Below are 23,021 nucleotides of genomic sequence, written 5' to 3'. Positions count from 1 at the left end.
CCATTTGACCCAGGAATTCCACTCCTAGGAATTTACCCTAAGAATGCAGCAATCAAGTTTGAAAAAGACAGATGCACCCCTATGTTTATCGCAGCACTATTTACAATAGCCAAGAATTGGAAGCAACCTAAGTGTCTATCAGTAGATGAATGGATAAAGAAGATGTGGTACATATACACAATGGAATATTACTCAGCCATAAGAAAAGGGCAAATCCTACCATTTGCAGCAACATGGATGGAGCTAGAGGGTATTATGCTCAGTGAAATAAGCCAAGCGGAGAAAGAGAAATACCAAATGATTTCACTCATCTGTGGAGTATAAGAACAAAGGAAAAACTGAAGGAACAAAACAGCAGCGGAATCACAGAACCCAAGAATGGACTAACAGGTACCAAAGGGAAAAGGACTGGGGAGGATGGGTGGGTAGGGAAGGATAAGGGGGGGAGAATAAGGGGGGTATTAAGATTAGCATGCATAATGGGTAGGGTGGGAGAAAGGGGAGGGCTGTACAGCACAGAGAGGACAAGTGGTGATTCTGCGGCATTTTGCTATGCTGATGGACAGTGACTGTAGGGGGGTTTGTAGGGGGGACCTGGTATAGGGGAGAGCCTAGTAGACATAGTGTTCTTCATGTAAGTGTAGATTAATGATAACCAAAAAAAAAGAAAGAAAGAAAAGGGGGATTACTCCCTGATAGGATAAAACTGACTGTAAATCAACGATTAATGCATGCTTTAAATATCCTTAATTTTGATCACTTAAAGGGTGTCAGATGATCGGCTATGGAGGTACATTTTTCTGATAATATTCCTTTCTCTTAAAAAAAAAAAGCAGTTCCCGTGTGGTGACCTACAATGAGTTCTACACAATGATATAAAGGGCATATCAAAGTGTGGGCAAAGGGTCTGTTTGTGTTTATACAGAGGATCAAAGCCTAATTTGGCTACCCAGAAAATGAACTAAGATACGATATGAAGAAGCACTTCCAACATCAGCACTCTCTGGAAGAGTCATACCAGAAGATGATTATCAGAAAACCTCAACAAAGATCCAGGCGCTGCTACAGTTGTAGCTGCATTCATCTCACTGGTTCCTGGATTTGCCATGAGAATGAAGGAGATATCTAAGCTGGCCTGTGCATACAGTAAAACAATAAATTTGACTGGATCTATACTGTTGGAACTCAACCAAGAATTAGGAGAAGTGCAAGTTGTAGCGCTCCAAGATCTTACAACTACAAACTATCTGCTGTTAAAAGAACATATGGGATGTGAACAGTTCCCAGGAATGGGTTGTTTTAATTTGTCTGATTTCTCTCAGACTGTTCAAGTTCAGTTGGACAATATCCATCATATCATAGATAAATTTTCACAAATGCCTAGGGTGCCTAACTGGTTTTCTTGGTTTCACTGGAGATGGCTGGGAATTATAGGTCTACTTTGGTTATGTAACTGTATTCCTATTATGTTAATGTGTGTGTGCAATTTAATTAGGAGTTTAAAACTTATACATGCTTAAGTTACTCTACAAGAAGATATGTCAAAGAAATAATCAATCTTCCCATGTTTTCTTCTGTCTGCTACTTCTATAGCTTTTCCTCTTCCTTCCTAATTACAACCCTTAAATAGAATTCGTGCCTCATATCGAATTTACCGAGTATCATAATTCATCCAAGTGGTAAAGACCCCTCAAGACAAATGCTGGGCATAGAAGCCACAGGGCATAAATCTGCAAAGAAGTAAAAAGCTAACCTTTTCAAACAATATTGCTTCTCTCTCACTTACCAACTTTACATTTCCCTGTATGGCCCCGGAAGATGACTGGTTAGCCAGAGACGGGTAAGATTCCTCAAGGGAGGAACAACCTAAGACAGGCACAGTCGCAGGGGGGCCATCAGGTGAGAAATTGGGGATCAACAGTGGTGAAGCTTAGAACCTCACCCGTCCTGTTTTGAGAGAAATCTTCTGCATCTTTGGATGTTTTATTGCCCTTGTCTACCTCAGATTAACACATAGTCTACAAGCACACACCTGATCATCTACAATTGCTCTCTTACAACACTAAACTATGTTTACTACCTTTATTTTGCACCTACCTACCACTTCAGCACTTTATTAAAAATAAAAATAATAATAATAATAAGGGAGAAATGTGGGATTCACATATAAATCAAGTATAAAAATCAAACGAATATTCATATTTGACCTGATTGTTTATAGTTTATAATGCGTGATCAAAACTGAAAGTTTCTGTGATGACTGCCCTTGTACTGTTCACCATGTAAGAACTTATTCACTATGTAAGAATTTGTTCACCATGTAAGAATTTGTTTGCTATGCTTCAGAAGATTGGAGACTGACGAGAATTAGGCTTGGGGTGGATTAATGTTTGTGCATTGAGCATTGAGTCCCCTATACAGAATTTTTTTGTGGTTAACAACCATTTGATCAATAAATATGAGAGATGCCCTCTCAAAAAAAAAATAGAGTCCTCAGATCCCTTCCCCTGTGTGAGAACAGCAAAAATATAGCCATCTATGAAAAGGAAATCAGCCAGCAGCTTGGTCTTGGACTTCCATTTACTTATCTCCATGGTTCTCCTATCGGACCCATTATTAGAATCCACCTGAGGAGCTTTACAAGATAGATTCATGGTCCCAAACCAGGCCTATTGATTCAAATTTTCCAAGCATAGTGGAGTGCAGGCATTTTTCTCCCTGTGCCTTCTAAAGGATTCTTATGACAAGCCAGGCTTGAGAACCATGGATTTAGAGCAAAGCAAATCAGATTTGGTGGAGTTCTATTTCTAAGTATATTAAAAAATGGGGATTCCAGTAAGTCTATAGATAATGTGTATTTGGAATTAATTATATTATCATGACATAATTTTAAGTCTTTTCCTGAAAACAAAACTTTACACTCAAGCTTGACTCGCCTTCAAAACTGCCATCCAGCCCTGCTCTTTTTTTTTTTTTTATCAGTAGTTCAAAATGTTGTATTTAATTATTATCAGGCACTTTTGTCCATAACAACACAGCTCCCTTAAAATCTTTTCTTATGAATCCTATTTTCTAACTCTTTAACGGCCTTTGCTATTCTCAGTAATCTAGTGTCTCTAGATATGAAGATATAGATACCAACAGTACACAAACTCTGAGAAGCAAAAAGTTGACTAATAACTAGTCTTACTAGAATATCCATTTCTAATGTCAGAAAATTAAACTGGACTCTTTCAATTTTGGTCAGCAAGTAAGGCATATAATTATTACTACATAGGCATTTCTATGGTCAATCCAGACCTCATGACAATATAAATGAAAATATGACCCCAGCCACCATCTTCTTAAGAGTAACAAAGCCTTTTGAACCTGTACTTTCACAACTTTTTTTTTAGGCAGCATCTAAACACATACATATACATAAACCCACGTGTAGCTGTCTGAGGGTTAATTGGACCACTGTGATTAGAAACAGTTAATTTAAGATAACTTTGACAACATTGCATAACCTAATTTCTCATAATTAAAATAATGCCAAAATAAGATACATAAACTTACTACGAGCCCCACTCACAAATAAAAATTAGTAATTTAAGCTAATTTGTTGAACTTATCTAATATGCTGAAATAGGAACTAACCCCTACTTTTTTCCTACTGAATTTTTTGTAAACCAAATCAACAAATGAACCAGCTGGAATTGGAAAGAATAAATAGTTTCTAAAACTTAAGATATCAGTACAGAGCAAAACTGAAATATTAGTACATCTGCTACACTGATTCTGAATTGGCTGAAGGTTTATTTAGTTTAATTTCTTCGTTCAGCCAGCCAAATGTGGATATAGCTATATTTTGTCCGACTCAATAGACAAGTTAATTCGAGAGGGAGCAGGAACAGTAGCTCTTAATCAAAAATCACCTAGCTTCATCTATTTAACTCTGGTAAATAAAAGCCAACTCCTAAATACTTTCTGTGGGATGAATCTGTGTATTTGTCCTTTGTCATAAATATATATAGATATACTCATTAGTTAAACCTCACTAACTATTGCAAAACACCGTTTAGTTTTATGAATTTTCTTGTTAGTTTACCTGGGGATTCTCTTTTACTTTGTGTACATAGCAACATAGTTTTATTGTTTTCTAATAAGAAAAGATTATGTGGAATAATATTTAAATTAGCTCAGTTGATTGAGTCCCTCATATTTTCAAACTGAGTTTCAGTATAATATACTTTAGTCCAAAAGGACAGTAAGCATCAAAATCTCTACTGCAAGCCTATTTTGGTATGTGTGTGTGTGTGTGTGTGTGTGTGTGTGTGTGTGTATGTGTGTGTGTAACACCTCATTTCTGTACATTTTACCTTTTAAAAGCAGTTTCACATCTATTCCAATCAATCCCCATCTTTTTAACATATTTATGTATTATATTTTTAAAACTCCCCTGCCATGAAAGCCATACAACTTACTCAGATATTAAAACAACTACCGTTTTCTACTACAAATAAAAAGAATTACCTCATGTTTTCTTTATGTTGCCTTCTCTTGTTTCTTTCTCTTATTCATAATGGTATATATACCTACCAGTTTTGATCCTTATCATTCAGTATTTGTTTTTAAGTTCCTACTATGTGCAAGAGCCCTTGCTAGTTGCTAATGAGAATACATGAAAGAATGAAATATTTATTAGCCTCAGGATATTTGCATTGTAATAAGGGAAAGTACAACTGACTTCCTCCTCAGATTGTAAATTTAGTCCCACCAGAATCTTAGTTCCTTGTCTGTCTTTCCTTCCTGACAGTGTCTTTTCTGAAGGCAAGAGACGGGTCTCACTGATTTTCGAATCCTAACATGGAACTCAGTGTTAGGCATGTACTAGAAGTTTGCTATTTCATGTCACTTCCTGTTTTAAATGCTTTAATTCTCCTTATTGTCTTAAAGATAGAATTCAATCCCTTAGCATGGTAATGCAGACCTTTGTGATTTAAGTCTGCACTCTTCTATGTGATAGCCACTTTCACATGTATTGAGCACTCAAAATGTAACCAGTCTGAACTGAGATGTGCTGTAAAATACACAACAGACTGAGATGCTTAATATTAAAGCAATGATTATTGTTATCTTGATTAAGTGTTGAAATGTTACTTCGGTTAAATTAAGTTTGTTATTAAAATGAATTTCACCTTTTTTTGCTTTTTTTAAAAAATGTCGTTACTAGAAATTTTTAAATTTTGTGTGGCTTGCATTTATGACTCATTATATTTTGTTGACAGAGGTGCTCAGTCCCCTTCCCACCTCCTTTCCCTTATTTTCCACATGTGCTTTATTTCCACCCTTAAAAAGTCTCTCTGCTTGCTTCCAAAAATGCATACTAAATTTGTTTCAATACCTTTGCATGTCTGCTTGGCATATTCTTTCTTACAGTCCTCTCTTCTTAGCCCAGTCCATTGGTAAAGGCCTACACACTGTACAACATCCCCCATCGCTCCCTCCCAAGACCTGGTGTAGAATCCTGATGTCTGTAGAACCACATCATCCTTCACCAAGGCTTATTTAGGACTTACCACACTGTGTTGAATTTCTTGGTTTCCTCTGCCTCTTTTAAGACTGGTACTGATTATTTTTGAATCTCCTGCATTGAACACAGTTTCTGGCTTAGAATAACTTATTAGTTGTTGAAATTAAAGCAAGAAGGAGCTGGTTGAATACCAAATCTAATAGGAGAATTTTAAATTCTCTTTCTATGAATCTGAATGATAGTCCTAATTCAAATACACTACTCTGGACCAAAAACAAAAACAGAAAGCCCATAACCGACCAAAAATTCCCCCACCTCACTCACCAAAACAACCAAAATAAACAAAAACACCAACCTGAAATAGAAGCCACTACAGACTTTGAAGGTAAAACTAGGGAATATTTATTTTTGAAAAAAACATTAACATACATAAAACAAAAATCTCAAATCCTTGCGTTATCTTCTTGTTGCTACAGTGTCAAAAGTCTTGGGAAAATAACTGGTTTTTATAAACAGCTAGAAACAATTGAAGAAGAAATAGTGACCATGTCCTTAAAAAGCAGTCATTCAGTCATTTCTTGTCAGTAATGTAACTTTTCATTTGAGGACAGCTTGTTTCCTCAATGGTGGCATCATGACTCAGTCTTCAAAATGGCTGAAAAGTTCCCTGGTGACCTTTATCAAAGGAAGCCGCGTTGTTTGTTGACATGTTGTAATTAGTAAACACAGTCCCAAACACAGGAGTCCCATAGTTATAGTCAAGAAAATACTGTCCACCATAGGCATTAGAAACTGGCTGGCCAGTATGGGAATTGCCATACATTTGATCAGAAAAATTAAAGCTGTTGTTGCAGACTGTAAAGGGTGCAGACACAAGCACCATAGAAGTTCTTCCATTGCCTTCAGCTGCCCCACAAACATTTTGGTTTGCTTCACAAGCATTAGAGGTTGCACCATAAACATTAGGATTTGTAATAACATTTAGGTTTGGCATGTATGTAAACATCTGTATTTGCTCTGCTGCCATTTGGGTTTGCACCATAAGCATTAGGGTTTGCCACATAAACAAACAGTTGGGTTTGCCCCATAGGCATTAGGATTTGCCACATAAACAGTTGGGTTTGCCCCATAGGCATTAGGGTTTGCCACATAAACAGTTGGGTTTGCCCCATAGGCATTAGGGTTTGCCACATAAACAGTTGGGTTTGCCCCATAAGCATTAGGGTTTGCCACATAAACAGTTGGGTTTGCCCCATAAGCATTAGGGTTTGCCACATAAACAGTTGGGTTTGCCCCATAAGCATTAGGGTTTGCCACATAAACAGTTGGGTTTGCACCACTGCCATATGGGGTTGCCCCATAAGCATTAAGGTTTGCCATGTAAGCATTTGGGTTTGCCCCATAAGCGTTAGGGTTTGCCCAATAAGCATTAGGGTTTGTCATGTAATCATTTGGGTTTGCCCCATAAGCATTAGGATTTGTCATGTAAACATTTGGGTTTGCCCCGTAAGCATTAGGGTTTGTCATGTAAACATTTGGGTTTGCCCCGTAAGCATTAGGGTTTGCCCAATAAACACTAGGATTTGTCATGTAAACATTTGGGTTTGCCCCGTAAGCATTAGGGTTTGCCCAATAAGCATTAGGGTTTGCCACATAAGCATTTGGGTTTGCACCGTCATTTGGGTTTGCCCCATAAGCATTACGGTTTGCCACATAAACATTTGGGTTTGCACCACAAGCATCTGGGTTTTCAGCAAAGCCTCTTTCTCCCCAGCGGTTTCCTAGCCTGTTAAATGAAACCTGTCTTCCTCTGCTGTGCTGTGGTTTCTCACATTCTTTTGGGTGTGCGAGTTTAATTTCACACCACCGAGAGCCAATTAGACGGTATCTGGTTTGTAGCAGCCTCCTTACTGGTTGTTCATTAGCATACGTGATAAAACAAAAAGATCGTCTTTCATTTGTTTCTTGACACACTGGAAGCTCAATATTTTCAATCACTCCAAATAACTGAAAGTACTCTCTGATTTTCTCTTCAGATAGGTGAGGGTTTACCCCACCCACAAAAATCTTATTTGAAGTAAATTTCAATTCCACGGCTTTAGCTCTTTTAAGTTCAATTATCTTGCCATCCAGTTTGTGCTCTTTTACTTGGAGCACCTTTTCAACAGTGGCATTATCTTTGAAAAGCACAAATCCGAACCCTCTGGACAGTCCAGATTTTTGGTCGGTTTTAATAGTAAGATCTATAATCTCGCCAAATTGAGCCAGATATTCAAAAAGAGATTGCTTACTTGTCTCAAGAGGTATTCCCCCAATGAACATTTTACAGACATCTTGTTGAGTCTTTGTGGCCTCGATTCTGGACCCCTCACGGAATTGCTTGAATTCATCGAGTTTGTTCATTGTGAAGTTGTTAGAGGCGTCCACTGAAGAACAAACGCCTGGTTGCTAGGCAATGAAAGGAGAAAAACATGGCGGAGGCTTAACTGTCAGAGAAGGGGAGTATGGGAGTTGACAGAGATGATGGAACACGACGTAGTGACGTAGGGCCATGGGAGTGAGTGGTCTGAAGTTTAAAATGGGCAGTACAGAGACTTCCTGGTTTTACAATAACTTTATCTGCTAGAAACCAGCTTGCTTCCAAGCCTGGTTTTCTTGCCCTAGCACAATAGCCCGCCAAAAGAAACTTGCTAAGTCCAACAGTAACTCCTACTCTTGTTTGCTTCCGTTCCTATCTCTTCCATGTTCTGTTAAACCTGTTTCTTTCAGAATGGAGGCCACATGTATAAATGACCACTTGCTCATTGCATTTTTTAGGTAATTTTTTTTTAAATCAAACTATTTGGGGGGCAGGGAGGGAAAAGCAGATGAGATCTATAGACAAAAAAGTAGACTACAGGGAAAGCTGCTTTTGGGTGTGTAGGTTATGCTGAAGCGATCTAAAATAACTTTTAAAAAATAGCAGCTTTGCTATGACACAATTTATATACTATACAATGCACCCTTCTAACACTTTAGTATATTTGAAGAGTTGTGCAATCATTGCCACAAACTAATTTGAGAAACCATTTGTTCCCCCAAAAGAAATTCTGTACCACTTTAATCAGTTATTCCTCAGTTTCCCCTCAACCCTTCCACATCATACAATTTGTGGCCTTTTGTGTTTGACTTCTTTCACTGACCTGTTTTTAACAGTCATCCATGTTGTGGCATGTTTCAATATTTCATTCTTTTTTATGAGTAAATAATAGTTCATTGTGTGAATATACCACTTTTGTTAATTTCTCTAAAATGATATTTGGAAACTTTGATGATGTTCTATTATTCTATCTCTGAATCATAGTTAATTATAAGGGATTTTTCTGGCAGTCATTTGCATGCCTGATATCTGGAATGGTCAGCCAGTGCAGATAGGATTTGTCACAATTGTCCAGACTGTTGACATATTATTTAATATTAGTTTTACCTCTCCTAGCATCTGAAGACCAAAGCTCAAGTTTTGAATGCTCACTTTGGCCACTTCCCTCCTCAGTCATTATCTATCCAGTATAATCAAGTAATTTGTGTTTGTCTCCCTTCTTCAAATTTTAGCTCTTTTGAAGAGAGTTTTTAAATTTCTCCACAGCACCACCTCACAGGTTCTGTACACACTTGATGCAATGAATTTCTGCAATTACTCTTTTAAAAAAATCCTGGTAATAATGCTTGCCTATTTCTTTCTGCAAAAGTGTACTCAGCATCATTTGGAGATCAGAGAAAATAACTATATTTAAAACACCCTCGATGAAATTAAATCATAGGGAAAATGAATTATTTCTCAACAAAGAAAAAACAAAAACCTTTACCAAAAAAATCCCTAGCTCACACCCTAACTATAAACTATTAGAATCCCCATCTGCTCCCACATTTTAGATGCTATTCCACCTCCCATGCCTTTGTTCATGCTAAACATTCTTCCCCAGATGCCTTTGTTTCTCCTCAGGGAACCATCCTGTTTCCCATTCTATGTGCCTAACTCTGATAGCCTCCTTTCTGTGAACCTCTAAGAACCTCCTTTCTGTGAACCTATGATTCATATAATAAAACATAATAAAAAGCATCTTTTATTATTATGCATCTTTATCAAGCTGCTTATATATGTGCCTGTCCATGAGAAGCTCATGGACAGGCATGGTGCCATACTTAAAGGTCTCAACATGTAACATAATACATATAATACCAGCACATTAAAAAAAAGGAGCTTATTAATTGCTTGTTTAAATAAGCTGCGCAGTGGAGTTCTGAGGGCCACATTTTTTAAAAATCCTTCATCTAAATGGCCTCTGGGAGGATGAACCAGTTGCAGATTACTTCCTGAATGCTGATTTGCCACAGTTTTGTAGGTCTGACCTATCTTTCCTATGGAAGAAGCTGCAAGTTTGAAATTTTATTTTGGGATCATTCATAAAACAACTGATCACCTCCTGCTTCCACTAGAATGAAAATTTGGGGGGAATTATACCCTCTGTGTGTTTCTAAACTAATGAAGTACCTTGATGGCTAGTTATTTACCTGTGGCTAGTTTTCTAATTAGGCTATTGCTGATGTCATAGTTTTGATCCCTGTGTAGGCTGGGTAGCTTCATTTAATTACATGGTGACAGGCTGCATGCATTACCACAGTCCTTGGCCTTACAAATGCATGCTCCTGGTCACAAGGGGTTACTGGGTCTGAGCATGTCAGTGAATCCATGAAAAGACTATCTTCACTTCTGGATGCACAATTCACAGCATTTAACCTACTGATTGTAGGTCAGTAGTGTCATCTGGGTACATGAAAGACAGCACATTATTATTGTAACTACTTTTGAGGCAGTGAAAGGGAGTGTTTTTAAAAAGATCATGTCTACTCCTGGTCCCCTAATGAAAATAATTATGCTCACTGAGGTACTTTCCTCCCACACATGTGCTCCAGGACCTTTAACTGTCTAAAATGTTTTGAAATAATGCCTTTCCGCTGTAATGTCTGAAGAAATTAAAATCTGTGCTATTTAGCTTTAGTTCTCCATGGTGATGGTGCCACACAACTTAATATAGTTTAGGTATTGAAGTACTATCATCAGATTCCTACTTTTAACACAACAATAATTCTGACTAGTAATTTATTTTTATTTCACATTAACTCAAGATACATATATTGTAGAATTGAAGCAACTGAAGATTTCTTTCTTGTGAAATGAATAAATGAGTGACTGATCTTAGGCACCCAGAAAGTTACCAAAGGTATTTTACAAATGTGGAATGCCGGTAAAAACAAACACTGTAAATTAAAGGACAAATGGCACAGAAGCTAGGGATGTCAAATAAGGATTTGCTGCTCTTGGGGGTAAGGTGACCAAGTGCTGTCATACATATAAGCTATTATAATTTTTGTATTTTAGGAAACTTGGGATGCCTGATTGGGTTGTTTTGCTTTGATCCAGACCATGTGGCAGGATTTATAGCTCTTAATTTGATCATCGCTTAGACATTGGTATCTCATTTATAATTGTTAGAAAGTAGGGAATAAGATGAAAGATGACATGTGCCTTTAGAATTAATCTGCCTCTCTTATCATGGGACTCAACCTTGGCAGAAGGATGCTGTGGGACCCATAAATCAGAAGGGCAGCCTCGATGTATCCTGATTTGATATGCTGGCATAGACCTGTCTCTGTGGTAATATGTTCTTTAATGCTCTGTTGAGCCTGTTCTCTTTAGTGAAATGAAAATGCATGTGTTTGACATACTTGGTCTGGTTGGTTGTTTGATAAAATGAGATTTCCCTTACTCTTTTTCCTCTTCATTTTCCACAGAAACTGCCAGTGCCCATTACTTGAATTAAGTTGAGAGTGCTAGCAGATAGTTTGAAAAATGATCACTTAGGAAATACTATTCTCTACTAACTTTGAGCATATCCAAATAGGGATCGAGCTGAATGTAGTACATTAGATGTCACCTAAAAATTAATTTGACATCCAAGTTTTTTAACAGCTGAACCCAGCTGCTGGACTTCGGCCTAGATGAGAGTCATTTAAAAAGCCCTTTTTGCCATCTGCAAAGAAAGCAGATGTGCCTGGTTGTAGGAAGACAACATAAACTTGGCAGTTTCAAGAAGTGCTTGACAAGACACATGCAAGTATTAAAACATACATTTCTTTTGGGAATACTGCTTAAAATAGGCAATTTATTTATGCTTTTCTCAGAGAGACCCTATTTGATGGTTTAAAAAGGAGCATTGGTAGAGAGGAAGACTCATTTTTCCCCTTCACCATGCACTGAACAATGTGCAGTGTATGGTCAAGGGAAATCTATCATGATGTCATGTCTCCCAACCCTCCTTAGGAGAACTGTCATTGTGTGTACTTCAGAGGCTATCTGGCTGCTGGTTTGGGTAGGATCTACCACAGAGAGAATGGGAAACCATTCCCCAAGCACCTATTCATAACCTAGAAAGTATTGGAACAAAAGTGTGACTTTGTATTTCTTTTCTTTCCTCTTGACCTCCATGTCATGTCAAAGAATTGGAGGTGCCTGATAAACAGATAAAAAGACAAATTCTGAAAGTGAAATTTTTGCATGCAGGTCAGAGTTCCCCACATGTGTTAAGTTGAATTAAAATTCGTAAAGGTTGCAGCCTATTTGATGTTTTTTATCATTTATTTATCAATTTATTTTTGTGACTTTAACTTTATTGGTAGAGGGAAAAATACTCTACCTGCCAACTCGTTTTTTTCTTGGCAATAGTCATTTGGTGGAGAGGTTTTGCTTGATTTTGTTCATGAATTAATGGAATCTGAATTGCTTGTATGTGAATTTGTAAAAGGCAGAAAGGTAATCATGCTTGCATATGAATTATGCAAATGTAGAATTTAGATATTGTGCAAACATACATATGAAGAAATATTGAAATCAACCTATATATACACTATGGAGAAGTCTGTGCATATATTGCTTATTGAAAACTTACCAAGAATGTCTGATTATGTTATTCATACACTACTATGTGAACTTCTTTCCAGTTATTTTTGCTGGGTCAAAGAAACATCGATATTTAAATATTCATAGGCTCTGGATCTGCAGCCTAAGAAATAAAAATACTAAGTATAGGTTTTGGTTCTGTAGTTGTTTTTTTTTTAACTCATAAACAATTTTCCACATATCTCTTCTAAGGTAAAATATACTAATGAATAATTTCCAGTTGTGATCATTTTATGAGAATAATTCCTTATTTTATAAAGGAGAATATGCCTGCAAATCAAATCATACAATCCTTGTCTCCTATGTCCACTCCTCTTTCAATTACAACCCACACACAAAATTAAAGCTTATCATAAAAAGAACAGTTGCAGAGTGAGAGAATTACAGATGTTTGTGCAAAGTGCCTAAAGCATGCAAAAAGGATTCAAAAATGCAATCAATACCAACGGGTATTGTGAACAGTCAGACAGAGATGGACACAGGAAGGCTACTGTTACTCCAGTGAAACATTTGAGTCAGGTACTAAGATGAGATTTTAGGTACATCTAGAACTAGAGGAATCAGAGATAAGAAAACAAATAAAAACTTAAAAGGATGGCTTCTGGACCAAAACAGAAAAAGGGAGATGAACACTGTGTCTGTGTATGAGAAATATAAATGTATGAGAGCATTTGAAATTACAATCATTTATTTAAGTATAAGACACCAAAATCAGAAATAATAAAAGAAAAAAGTTGATAAATTAGACCTCATCAAATTTAAAACTTTTGCATTTCAGAAGACACCATGAGAAGAGAAAGGCCATACACTGGGAGAAAATATTTTCCAATATTATAAAAACAAATAGTGGACTTGCATTCAAAATATGTAAGGAGTATTTACAGTTCAATAATAAGAAAACAAGTAACCCAATTTAGAAATGGGGGAAAAGTATGAGTAGGAATTTCACCAAAGAAGATACAGAAATGGCCAATAAATACATGAAAAAAATGAGCATCATTAATCAATAAAGAAATGCAAATTACAGCCACAATCAAATGGATCAAAGATCTGAATATAAGTCATGAAATCATAAAACTCTTAGAAAAAACATAGGCAAAAATCTGTTGGACATAAACATGAGCAACTTCTTCATGAACATATCTCCCTGGGCAAGGGAAACAAAAGCAAAAATGAACAAGTGGGACTACATCAAGCTGAAAACCTTCTGTACAGCAAAGGACACCATCAATAGAACAAAAAGGCATCCTACAGTATGGGAGAATATATTCATAAATGACATATCCAATAAAGGGCTGACATCCAAAATATGTAAAGAGCTCACACACCTCAACAAACAAAAAGCAAATAATCCAATTAAAAAATGGGCACAGGATCTGAACAGACAGTTCTCCAAAGAAGAAATTCAGATGGCCAACAGACACATGAAAAGATGCTCCACATCGCTAATCATAAAATTAAAACCACATTGAGATATCACCTCACACCAGTAAGGATTGCCACCATCCAAAAAACAAACAACAACAAATGTTGGTGAGGTTGTGGAGAAAGGGGAACTCTCCTACACTGTTGGTGGGAATGTAAATTAGTTCAGCCATTGTGGAAAGCAGTATGGAGGTTCCTCAAGAAACTCAAATAGAAATATAATTTGAACGAGGAATTCCACTCCTAGGAATTTACCGTAAGAAGGCAGCAGCCCAGTTTGAAAAAGACATATGCACCCCTATGTTTATCGCAGCACTATTTACAAAAGCCAAGAAATGGAAGCAACCTAAGTGTCCATCAGTAGATGAATGGATAAAGAAGATGTGGAACATATCCACAATGGAATATTATTCAGCCATAAGAAGAAAACAAATCCTACCATTTGCATGGAGCTACCTACATGGATGGAGCTAAAGGGTATTCTGTTCAGTGAAATAAGCCAGGTGGAAAAAGACAAGTATCAAATGATTTCACTCATCTATGGAGTATAAGAATAAAGAAAAAAACTGAAGGAACAAAACAGCAGTAGACTCACAGAACCCAAGAATGGACTAACAGTTACCAAAGGGAAAGGAACTGGGGAGGATGGGTGGGAAGGGAGGAGGGACAAGGGGGGAAAAGGGGCATTATGATTAGCAGACATAATGTGGGGGCGGACATGGGGAGGGGTGTACAACACAGAGAAGACAAGTAGTGATTCTATAGCATCTTACTACACTGGTGGACACTGACTATAATGGGGTATGTGGGGAGGACTTGGTGATGGGAGGAGTCTAGTAAACCTAATGTTCCTCATGTAATTATAGATTAATGATACCAAAATAAAATAAACAAAAAAACCCACAATCAAATACTTCTTCAAACCCACTTGAATAACTATAATAAAAATAAATAGGCAATCCTAAGTGTTGGTGAGGATGTGAAGAAATGGAACCTTTATACCTTAGTAACTGGGATATAAAATGGCAAGCTGCTTTAGAAAACAGTTTGGATGGTTCTTAAAAAGATAAACATATTTATAATATGGTCTAGCGAGTCTATTCCTATGATCTACCAAAGAGAAATGAAAAGCTATGTCTTGTACATGAGTGTTTCTAGCCACGTTATTCATAATAGTTCACAAGTGGAAAAAATAAAATGTCTACTGTCCTGGGAATGTATAAACATACGTGGTATTGTCATACAGTGAAATATAAAAGAACAAAGAAATGATACTGGTTACATGGATGAATCTCAGAGTCATTAAGTGCAGGAAGTCAGATTTAAAAGACTGCATATTATATGATTCTTTTCACATGAAATGTCCAGAAAAGAAGAAATCTGTAGACACAGATAGTGGTTGCTTGGGACTAGGGTGGGAACAGGGAGTGACCACAAATGGGTATGAGGAGTTTTGGGGGAATGATTGCAGTGTTCCAGAAGCTGATTATGTGATGTCTGCATAACTCTACAAACTTACTAAAATCATTAAATTGTACACATAAAATGGCTTTATGATATGTAAATTATTCTTTAATATACCTGTTTAAAAAATAAAAATCTTTTGTACAACATGCCAGGATCCCCCAGACCCCAAATGAAAATATCATAAATGAGACTTAAATATTTGAATATATTGAAATGGTTATAAAAATAGATATTTAAGTATGATATAATCATCATAGAAAAATTAACTGAACTTTTAATTCCTGGAATTCTATAATTAGCTATCCTTTTTTAGCATGCTGAATTCTATTTCCATTTTTGTGTATACATACATTGTTCCAGTTTTCTTCAGATGTTTCTTCAAGCATTTATGCTTTTAACCCTGGAAATATTAAAGGAAGATTTTATTGTCAATAAAATGTTATAAACACCAAGAAATCTTTGATTCTAGCATAATTGCGATCACATTCTATTTGAAAGATTTTATATATAAATACACACACATGCACATACATACATACACACACACACACACAATTTGGTTTCAGATGCATAGAATTCCTGAATATTGTCGAGGCTATCTTACAAAATATCTCATTTGAACTATGTTGTAGTAGCAAATACATGTTGTTGGTAGAGATGCAACATTCACGTTCTGGAATGTTTCCTTGTGAGACTAGAAAAGGAAAATGGAAATTTGTGTTGAAATGCAAGGGTCATGAAGCTCTAAAATACTTATCTCTATGGATACTCTGAATAGATTAGTTGACTTTTGTTTAACAATTTTGGAAGGGTAATATAAAGAAAAGTTTACATTACCCATAAAAAAAAGTGTATAAGCTCAATTTTTGACAAACTGAACAACTGATTTTTTAATTACAATTCTCAAATGAAAGATGAATTAGGAACTATTGAGTAAGTGCTGAAAAATCCCAATAATGTAAGGATTGCAAAATAATTGTGATAATATTTTGTTACTCTGAAGACTGTTAATGCTCTTAAATCACCTTGCTATCAGATTTAGTGTCGTTCTAAAGAAGAGGTTCTGAGTCAGCCCATAGTGAAGGTGTATTTTTCCTTACTTTCTTGTATCATTTTTGCAGTTGTCTTACTAGATTTTGAGCACAAGAGTGCACCCAGAAGCAGTAAAATCCTCTCAGAGGATTTTGTGCACACTTAAATATTTTTCCTAAGAATATATATAGAAAACTATTTTTCTCAAACAGTTATAAGTTCAGAAGTCATCACCTATGGCAATAAAAAACAAGAAACAAACTCCTTAGTTTAGTTTTCTATTGACAGAGCAATATGTGTAAAACAATACCTAAAATGGATGCCAAATATTTATTGAATTGCCTGCTTCTTCTCATTTTGTTTTCTGGGATTCAATACTAAATCCTCCAAGGCCTTACAATAGAGAAACCTTTCAGTTTTCCAATGTCTCATTCTAAGGAGGTAAGTAGAGAACAGAAAGAGAACTGAGTTTTCTACAGCTAAGGGAGAAGGGAGAATTTCCCTAGATCAGGTTTCTGTCTTGGTCTGTTTGAACTAGATGTCTGCTAGGTGCATTCATCTATATTCCAAAAGGATAACTGAAAAAATACTTATATCTATAGCGGGCAATTTGGAAATATGTAATTATGTGTATGTGTGTGTAATTATGTATTTTTATAGGTGTATATATATGGTTATAGTTATGTAGAAACAGGGAGGAAGGAAGGGAGAGGGAGAAAGAGTGTTATTTTAGGGTAAAACAAGTTGGAGAGATTTAGACAGCTTTTTATACAACAAACCTATGTCTATAATGATGACCAAACTATGGAACCAGAAAATGGGCAAACGTGTATTCTAATATCTAGTCACAATCTGGATTCTGGAAGGTAAGGGCTAAGATAACAGTAATTGTAAAGATCTTAATTGAAACATGGTTTGAGTCAGGAAAGGTAGGATGGAAAAGTATTAAGTTAAAGAATTTTTTTTTCAGACAGATTTAGTTGTTTTCATTTTTCATTAAAGGTCTTTTTTTTTTTTTATTTTAGAATAGATTTACAGAAAAGTTACAAAGATAAAGAATTCCCAAATACCCGACACTCAGTGCCCCCAAAAGATGTTACCATCTTAGAGTAGTACTATGGTACATTTGTCACAAGTAAGGAACCAACATCTGTACATTACTATTAACTAAACTGCACAGTTACTCAGGTTTCACTAGTTTTTCCCTGGTGTCTTTTTTCTGTTACATTTATTCATCATGTCTTCTAGTCTCCTTGGGACTGTGACAGTTTCTCAGACTTTCTTTGTTTTTGATAACCTTGAATGTTTTGAGGAGTACTAGTCAGATATTTTGTGGAATATCCCTCAATTTGGGTTTTTCTGATGTCTTTCTCATGACTAGACCGGGATTATGGGATCTTGGGAGGAAAACAGCAGAGGTGAAGGCCTTTCTCATCACACATCAGACCATGGGTACGTGCAATCCGCATGACTTGTCACTGATGATCAACTTGATCACCTGGTTGAAGCCATGGTTGGCAGGTTCCTCCAACGTAAAGCCACTTTTTCCCCCCATTATACACACTTACTCTTCCATGATTTAGTTATTTAAAAGTATGTTCTTTTTTTTATCAAGTGGTTTTAGAATGACATTTTATTTCATCTTTCTTTTTGTCTAACAAAAACATAACATAAAAAAAGATAACATCTTTTCCTGATCTAGCCAAAAATATCTAGCCATTTACTTTATGTGCTTTGTGTGGGAGACTCAATAATGCTTGTCTCTTAAAAATAAGTCAAGATTCAATTATGACTTTATTAAAAAATTCTCAACGTGAATATTTTCATGCTATTTGATTATTTCTATTCATGATATAACATATAGTTATAAACTTACTCATTCTTTGAAGTTCAATACCTGGACTTTGTATTTTGGCTGTTTTTCCTAGGTCTGTGATAGACTCTTTTGGCCTAGAGAAGGCACTGCATGGCAGTCCTATTGCTGCAAGACAATGGAAGGTGAACCCTGATAGAATATAAGGTCTCTTGTCCATGTAGCACCTCCTCCCAGGTTACTAACTAGGATTATCTCAGTCAAATCCATTTTTTTACAGTCTCCACAATGGCTCAAACACCTAGACATGCTTCTCTGAGTTACTGTTAGGGCATTATATTGACTTATTAATATAAATAGCAATAACCCTTTTACTGCTGGTAGGTGTGCTCTTGTACTCACTGCAAGGCGTGTATGTAAAGAACTTGTAATTCATTACCATTAAAATACAGGTCCACCAGGATTGCTAAATTCATCCTTGATCTATCAAATAAATATTTCAAATGAATATACTGTGCAGGATTTAAGTGTTTTCTCTGCTTTTCTGAGATTTTATGCTAATGCAGAAATCACCCAAGATTTTGAGGCTTCAGGACTTCATTCATATTGACAGTTTTTTTTTACTGATCCTGGGCCTGGCTGGTGAGGCCTTTACTTTAACCATTTAACACCTTTGTAATTTTGTTGTTTTTGCTTTTGTTTTGTAAGGCTAGAGCTCATTACTGCAGCCGGGCTTGTGAAAATGAGGGTTAGGTGGCATGAGGCCACAAGATTAACAACAGATGTCAGAAGACAGATAAAGGATGAAGCAAAGACCCACCAGTGACTGCTCCTGAAATCATTTTTTTTTTTTTAATGGGGGTCGATGTGCAACTCTGGTATTTTTAGGGGCATCAGCAATACCTTTAACTTGAATGCATTTCTCCTTTTTAAAACTCTGCTCTGATGCAAGAAATCGATATTGTAGTTTTGGTGAAAAAATCTGTTTTGACAAAAGCTCCAAGATTGATTACCTGAATCAATACCATTTTTAAGAACAATTCATCAAGATTGTATTTAAACAGAGACCATGATGCATTTAAACTGTTAATAATGCAAACCTTTCCCCCCTCCTCTCCTTGTAGATTATCTATTTTTTTCCCAACAGAGCAGTAGATTTCACAGGAGAATATAATGTCACACAGGTAGGGGTTAAAATAAGATAATAGTTCTTCTAAGTTGTTGTTACTCTCCTCTCTCCTGTTCTCCTTACAGCTCTTTGTTGTTCCTAATTTGCAAATAAACCCTCTGTTGTTCTCACAATACTGAAGTTCTGAGATCTAAATCTATGTTTTCTTGGTCTTATTAAAAATTGAGAACACATATCCTGCAAGAAAATGAAGACAAAGAAATGCAGAGCTTCACTGCAATCAAGCTCTTATAGTTTCCAATCAGCAGCCACTCTAGGGGTGGGTGTAATTGTTTTGGTAATTCAGGCAAAAGCACATTTTTGGCCTGAATGGCTTTGGTAATTGTGCCTCTGTGGATCCAGTTTAGCAGAGGATAAAAACTGTCCTTGTACGTCAGTGTGTACTTCTAAAAATCTTAACAGTGAGAAACAGTGACTAGCCATTACTGAAGCTCAAAATTGTTTAATGCAAATTCCTCCAACATCTTTAAGAATTAAATCATTATCCATCTGCCCAGTATGCAAAAACAACCTTGGAAGCACAGAGTGAAGGTTGTGTTCCAGACCATTTTTTTGTACATTCTTGCTGAAACTGAGGGAAATGAAAGATGGAAAGTGGACAAACTGGACTATATATAAGGTCTGTAATGGCTATCAATTGGTAGCTTTAAAATTGTTTCCAACTCTCATAGTGATAGGAACATGCGAGACTCTACTAATGACTTGAAAAAGATCCACAGTAATCCCATGGGGTTTGCCTTGGAATTCAAGTGTCATTATCAGAGCCTTCTATATGTCCTTTCTCAATTTGCCTTTAGATGGTGTTATATGCTGGGCAGAAGGGGCACAGCGGTGCTGTATGAAAACTAAGGATTTATGAAAGTCAGGCCAAGAAAAGGTAAATTGCATGCTGACTAAGGATGATAAAAGACAAAAAATATAATTGATGCATGAGTTTCTATTTGCAAGACATTTGTTACAAAAGAGTTTACAAATTTCAGGTAAAAATATCATGCAAATCAATTTTTAAAAGCATCAGTTAAAGTGAAGTTGAGGTGAACTTAGCATTCTGGGTCAATGTAGTACTAAATTTCAAAAGTAATGCTCCATTAACTTGGAATGTTCTACATGTCCTCTACTTCAAATTTATTTAGAAGTGAATCATAGAAGATTTTTAGAATGCGTGGTGGGTTTACTAATCTCAATTCTACTTTCCATGGAGAGTAAAGCCACCCTGCTCTGTTTCTGCTTTACCCATCTTCAGGACAAAAAAGTAAGTGAAGTACCCATACTTTAATGATCCTTTTCTAGGGTTTTCTGACATTTACAGATGAGAGTAGAAGTGATTCTCCTATGTCCTACAGCTGAATTCGATGTATTTCAGCACAAGGGAAGGTGGGTCATAGGTGGCCTTTGGAATGTCATTGTATTATGTGCAGTCCATCCATTCTCACATCATAGCCCATGTTCTCTACCCCTCTGCATTAGCCAGTGACTCATGAAGGGAAGGTTTGTCCTTTCAGAGTTCAGTGTTCCTTTTCAGAATATTTGTTTTCTTAAAAAGAATTATTTTTTCCCAGAATCATTTAACAAGAATGGAAAATGCCACAAGCAAGTAAACTTATGTTGTAACATTTCATATTTGAGGCTCAAAATGTTTTGAGATACATATATATGGTTTCTGAGTATTAAAAGAACAAAGGACAGATAGTCTTCTAGAATCTAGGACACTGTTTCTCAAAACTTCTGAAATGTCTGCAACTTTCTCCCCCACCATCCTCTCCATTCTTTTTTTCGTATTCCTCAGAGAGAAACATGTATTTTGCTTCCTTTAAAAATATACATTGCCTAATATATATGTATAAATTTTTATATAAAGTGTATATTTAATATATAAAAATAGGTTCCCACTCAAGTGTGATACCATTCATGATCAGCATTATTTGAAGATACACTTGAGTGATTCATATCATGCATAGGATGAACTCCTTTATGAGTGATTTATTTTTCTCTTATTTGCTTTTGCAGGTTGGCTATTTTGAAACCCCATCTTCCCACTCCAAATTAGTAAACTATTCAGCTGACTGACAGATTTGGCCAGTAAGAGACAGTGAGCCTAGATACATTTAAATAGGTTTGATCACTTACATAGGGAGCAAAAGCAATATAACATGGCATCATCTCCTCTGTCCCATGGTATATCACCAAAACAAGTGTTCACATGACAGGCAACACAAGTGGTAGGACACTCTGTTGCTGAAAAACCATTTCCATAGTGCACTTGAATGCTTTTATGTCCTAAAGCTGTACCCAAAGTTGGGGAGGGTGAAACAGAAAGCCCCTTACCTCACTAGAATGAGTGAGTGAGATGAGACACTGTTTTCTGGCAGCCTTCCTCAAGATAGGGTGCTGATTGTAAAATGGCCTTCACGCAGTTCCTCACAGGACTGCCAATATGCCCATGTTCTGGGAGTGTTCTCCAAGCCTCTGGACAACCTGTGGCTAAGGCTTGCCTCCAAACAATATCATCAGGACACCAGCATATACTGGTTCCTCTACACACTCAAGTGATGACAGTGAATTACCTCACAGGTGCATTTTTCCTTCTCACTGTCACTTCAGGGTGTTTCTGCATGTCTGTGCCCACTGCTTTATTTTCCTTCACCTCACTTGAGGTTTTCTGGAATCAATCCTGAGACCTAAATCTTAGATCCTGAAGGGGGTTTTGAGTCAAAATCAGTGAATCTGATGGGGAGAAAGTTGGTTCAGAGATGCAGGAAAGTCAGTGAAAGCAAAGTTATGAAAGCAAAATTTTATTACACTCTGTGACCGACATAGTGGGCCTGCCTAAGGTTACACAGACAAGCTTGTTACTGTGAAGCTTCTTTTATGGCATTTTTGGCAAGGCAGAAAAGTCCTTGATTGACATTCTTTGGCCTTGGGGGCTTGATCTGATTGGAGGATTGAAGACCTGGGCTGTGCTCTGATGTTTTTTATCTGGAGAATTTTTGTCATCTGGAGAGTGTCTGTGCCCTTCAAGTCACTCTTGATCCCTGTGGCTTCATTTAATTAATCTTCTGAGTTTTCTCTGGTGCTCTGGCTTTATCTGTTTAACTCCCTGAGTTTTTGGTGGGCTCCATCCTCTTTTCATCCTGTTCATATCTTCTTTCTGCCTAATAAATCCATACAAGTGTTGAAATAAATTTCTAGTCCCAAGAAGGAGCCACTCCTGCCTGGGGTGCCGTATCAGCAAACCAAAGCTTAGCTATCTTTCATGTCCCTGTAAATGCTCTGCTTGACCAGAAATGCAGTGTGTTCAGTCAGCCAGTCCCTAAACATCAAGCCAACTCTGGACCTTCTCACCCCAAGCATGAGCAACTATGTGGCCCCAGCCAATCAGATATTTCTATTCATGTCTTTCTTGTTCTTTATTCTTTATCCTCTAAAAGCTTCCTGCTTTCTACTCCATTTTGCAGTTCTCCAAATAAAGTTTGTATCACATAAATTTTCTTAATCATTTTGAACTGTGTTTAGTGATGAGGAATGGGATTGCTAATGGCCTACAGGACAGTAAGATGCACAGGTGAGCAACAGGTGCCTGCTG

General features: G+C 36.7%; 1 protein-coding gene across 1 annotated transcript; it reads right to left on the bottom strand.

Moving 5' to 3' along the window:
* Positions 1 to 5,970: 5,970 nt before the first annotated feature.
* Positions 5,971 to 15,808, bottom strand: LOC108389306 (uncharacterized). The gene is made up of 3 exons (XM_017647826.3): positions 15,755 to 15,808; positions 12,502 to 12,615; positions 5,971 to 7,963 (listed from the first exon to the last, which is right to left on the bottom strand). Exon 3 carries the CDS (start codon positions 7,916 to 7,918, stop codon positions 6,563 to 6,565), a length of 1,356 nt encoding a protein of 451 aa, XP_017503315.3. The 5' UTR covers positions 7,919 to 7,963; positions 12,502 to 12,615; positions 15,755 to 15,808; the 3' UTR covers positions 5,971 to 6,562.
* Positions 15,809 to 23,021: the final 7,213 nt, after the last annotated feature.

Source organism: Manis javanica, chromosome X (assembly GCF_040802235.1).
Source record: "Manis javanica isolate MJ-LG chromosome X, MJ_LKY, whole genome shotgun sequence".
NCBI lineage: Eukaryota > Metazoa > Chordata > Mammalia > Pholidota > Manidae > Manis > Manis javanica.
This window is presented reverse-complemented; position numbering and strand designations above follow the sequence as displayed.

What these genes read in the sequence shown, in the direction of transcription:
- LOC108389306 (XM_017647826.3), bottom strand. Translation starts at nt 7,918, where the DNA reads ATGAACAAACTCGATGAATTCAAGCAATTCCGTGAGGGGTCCAGAATC.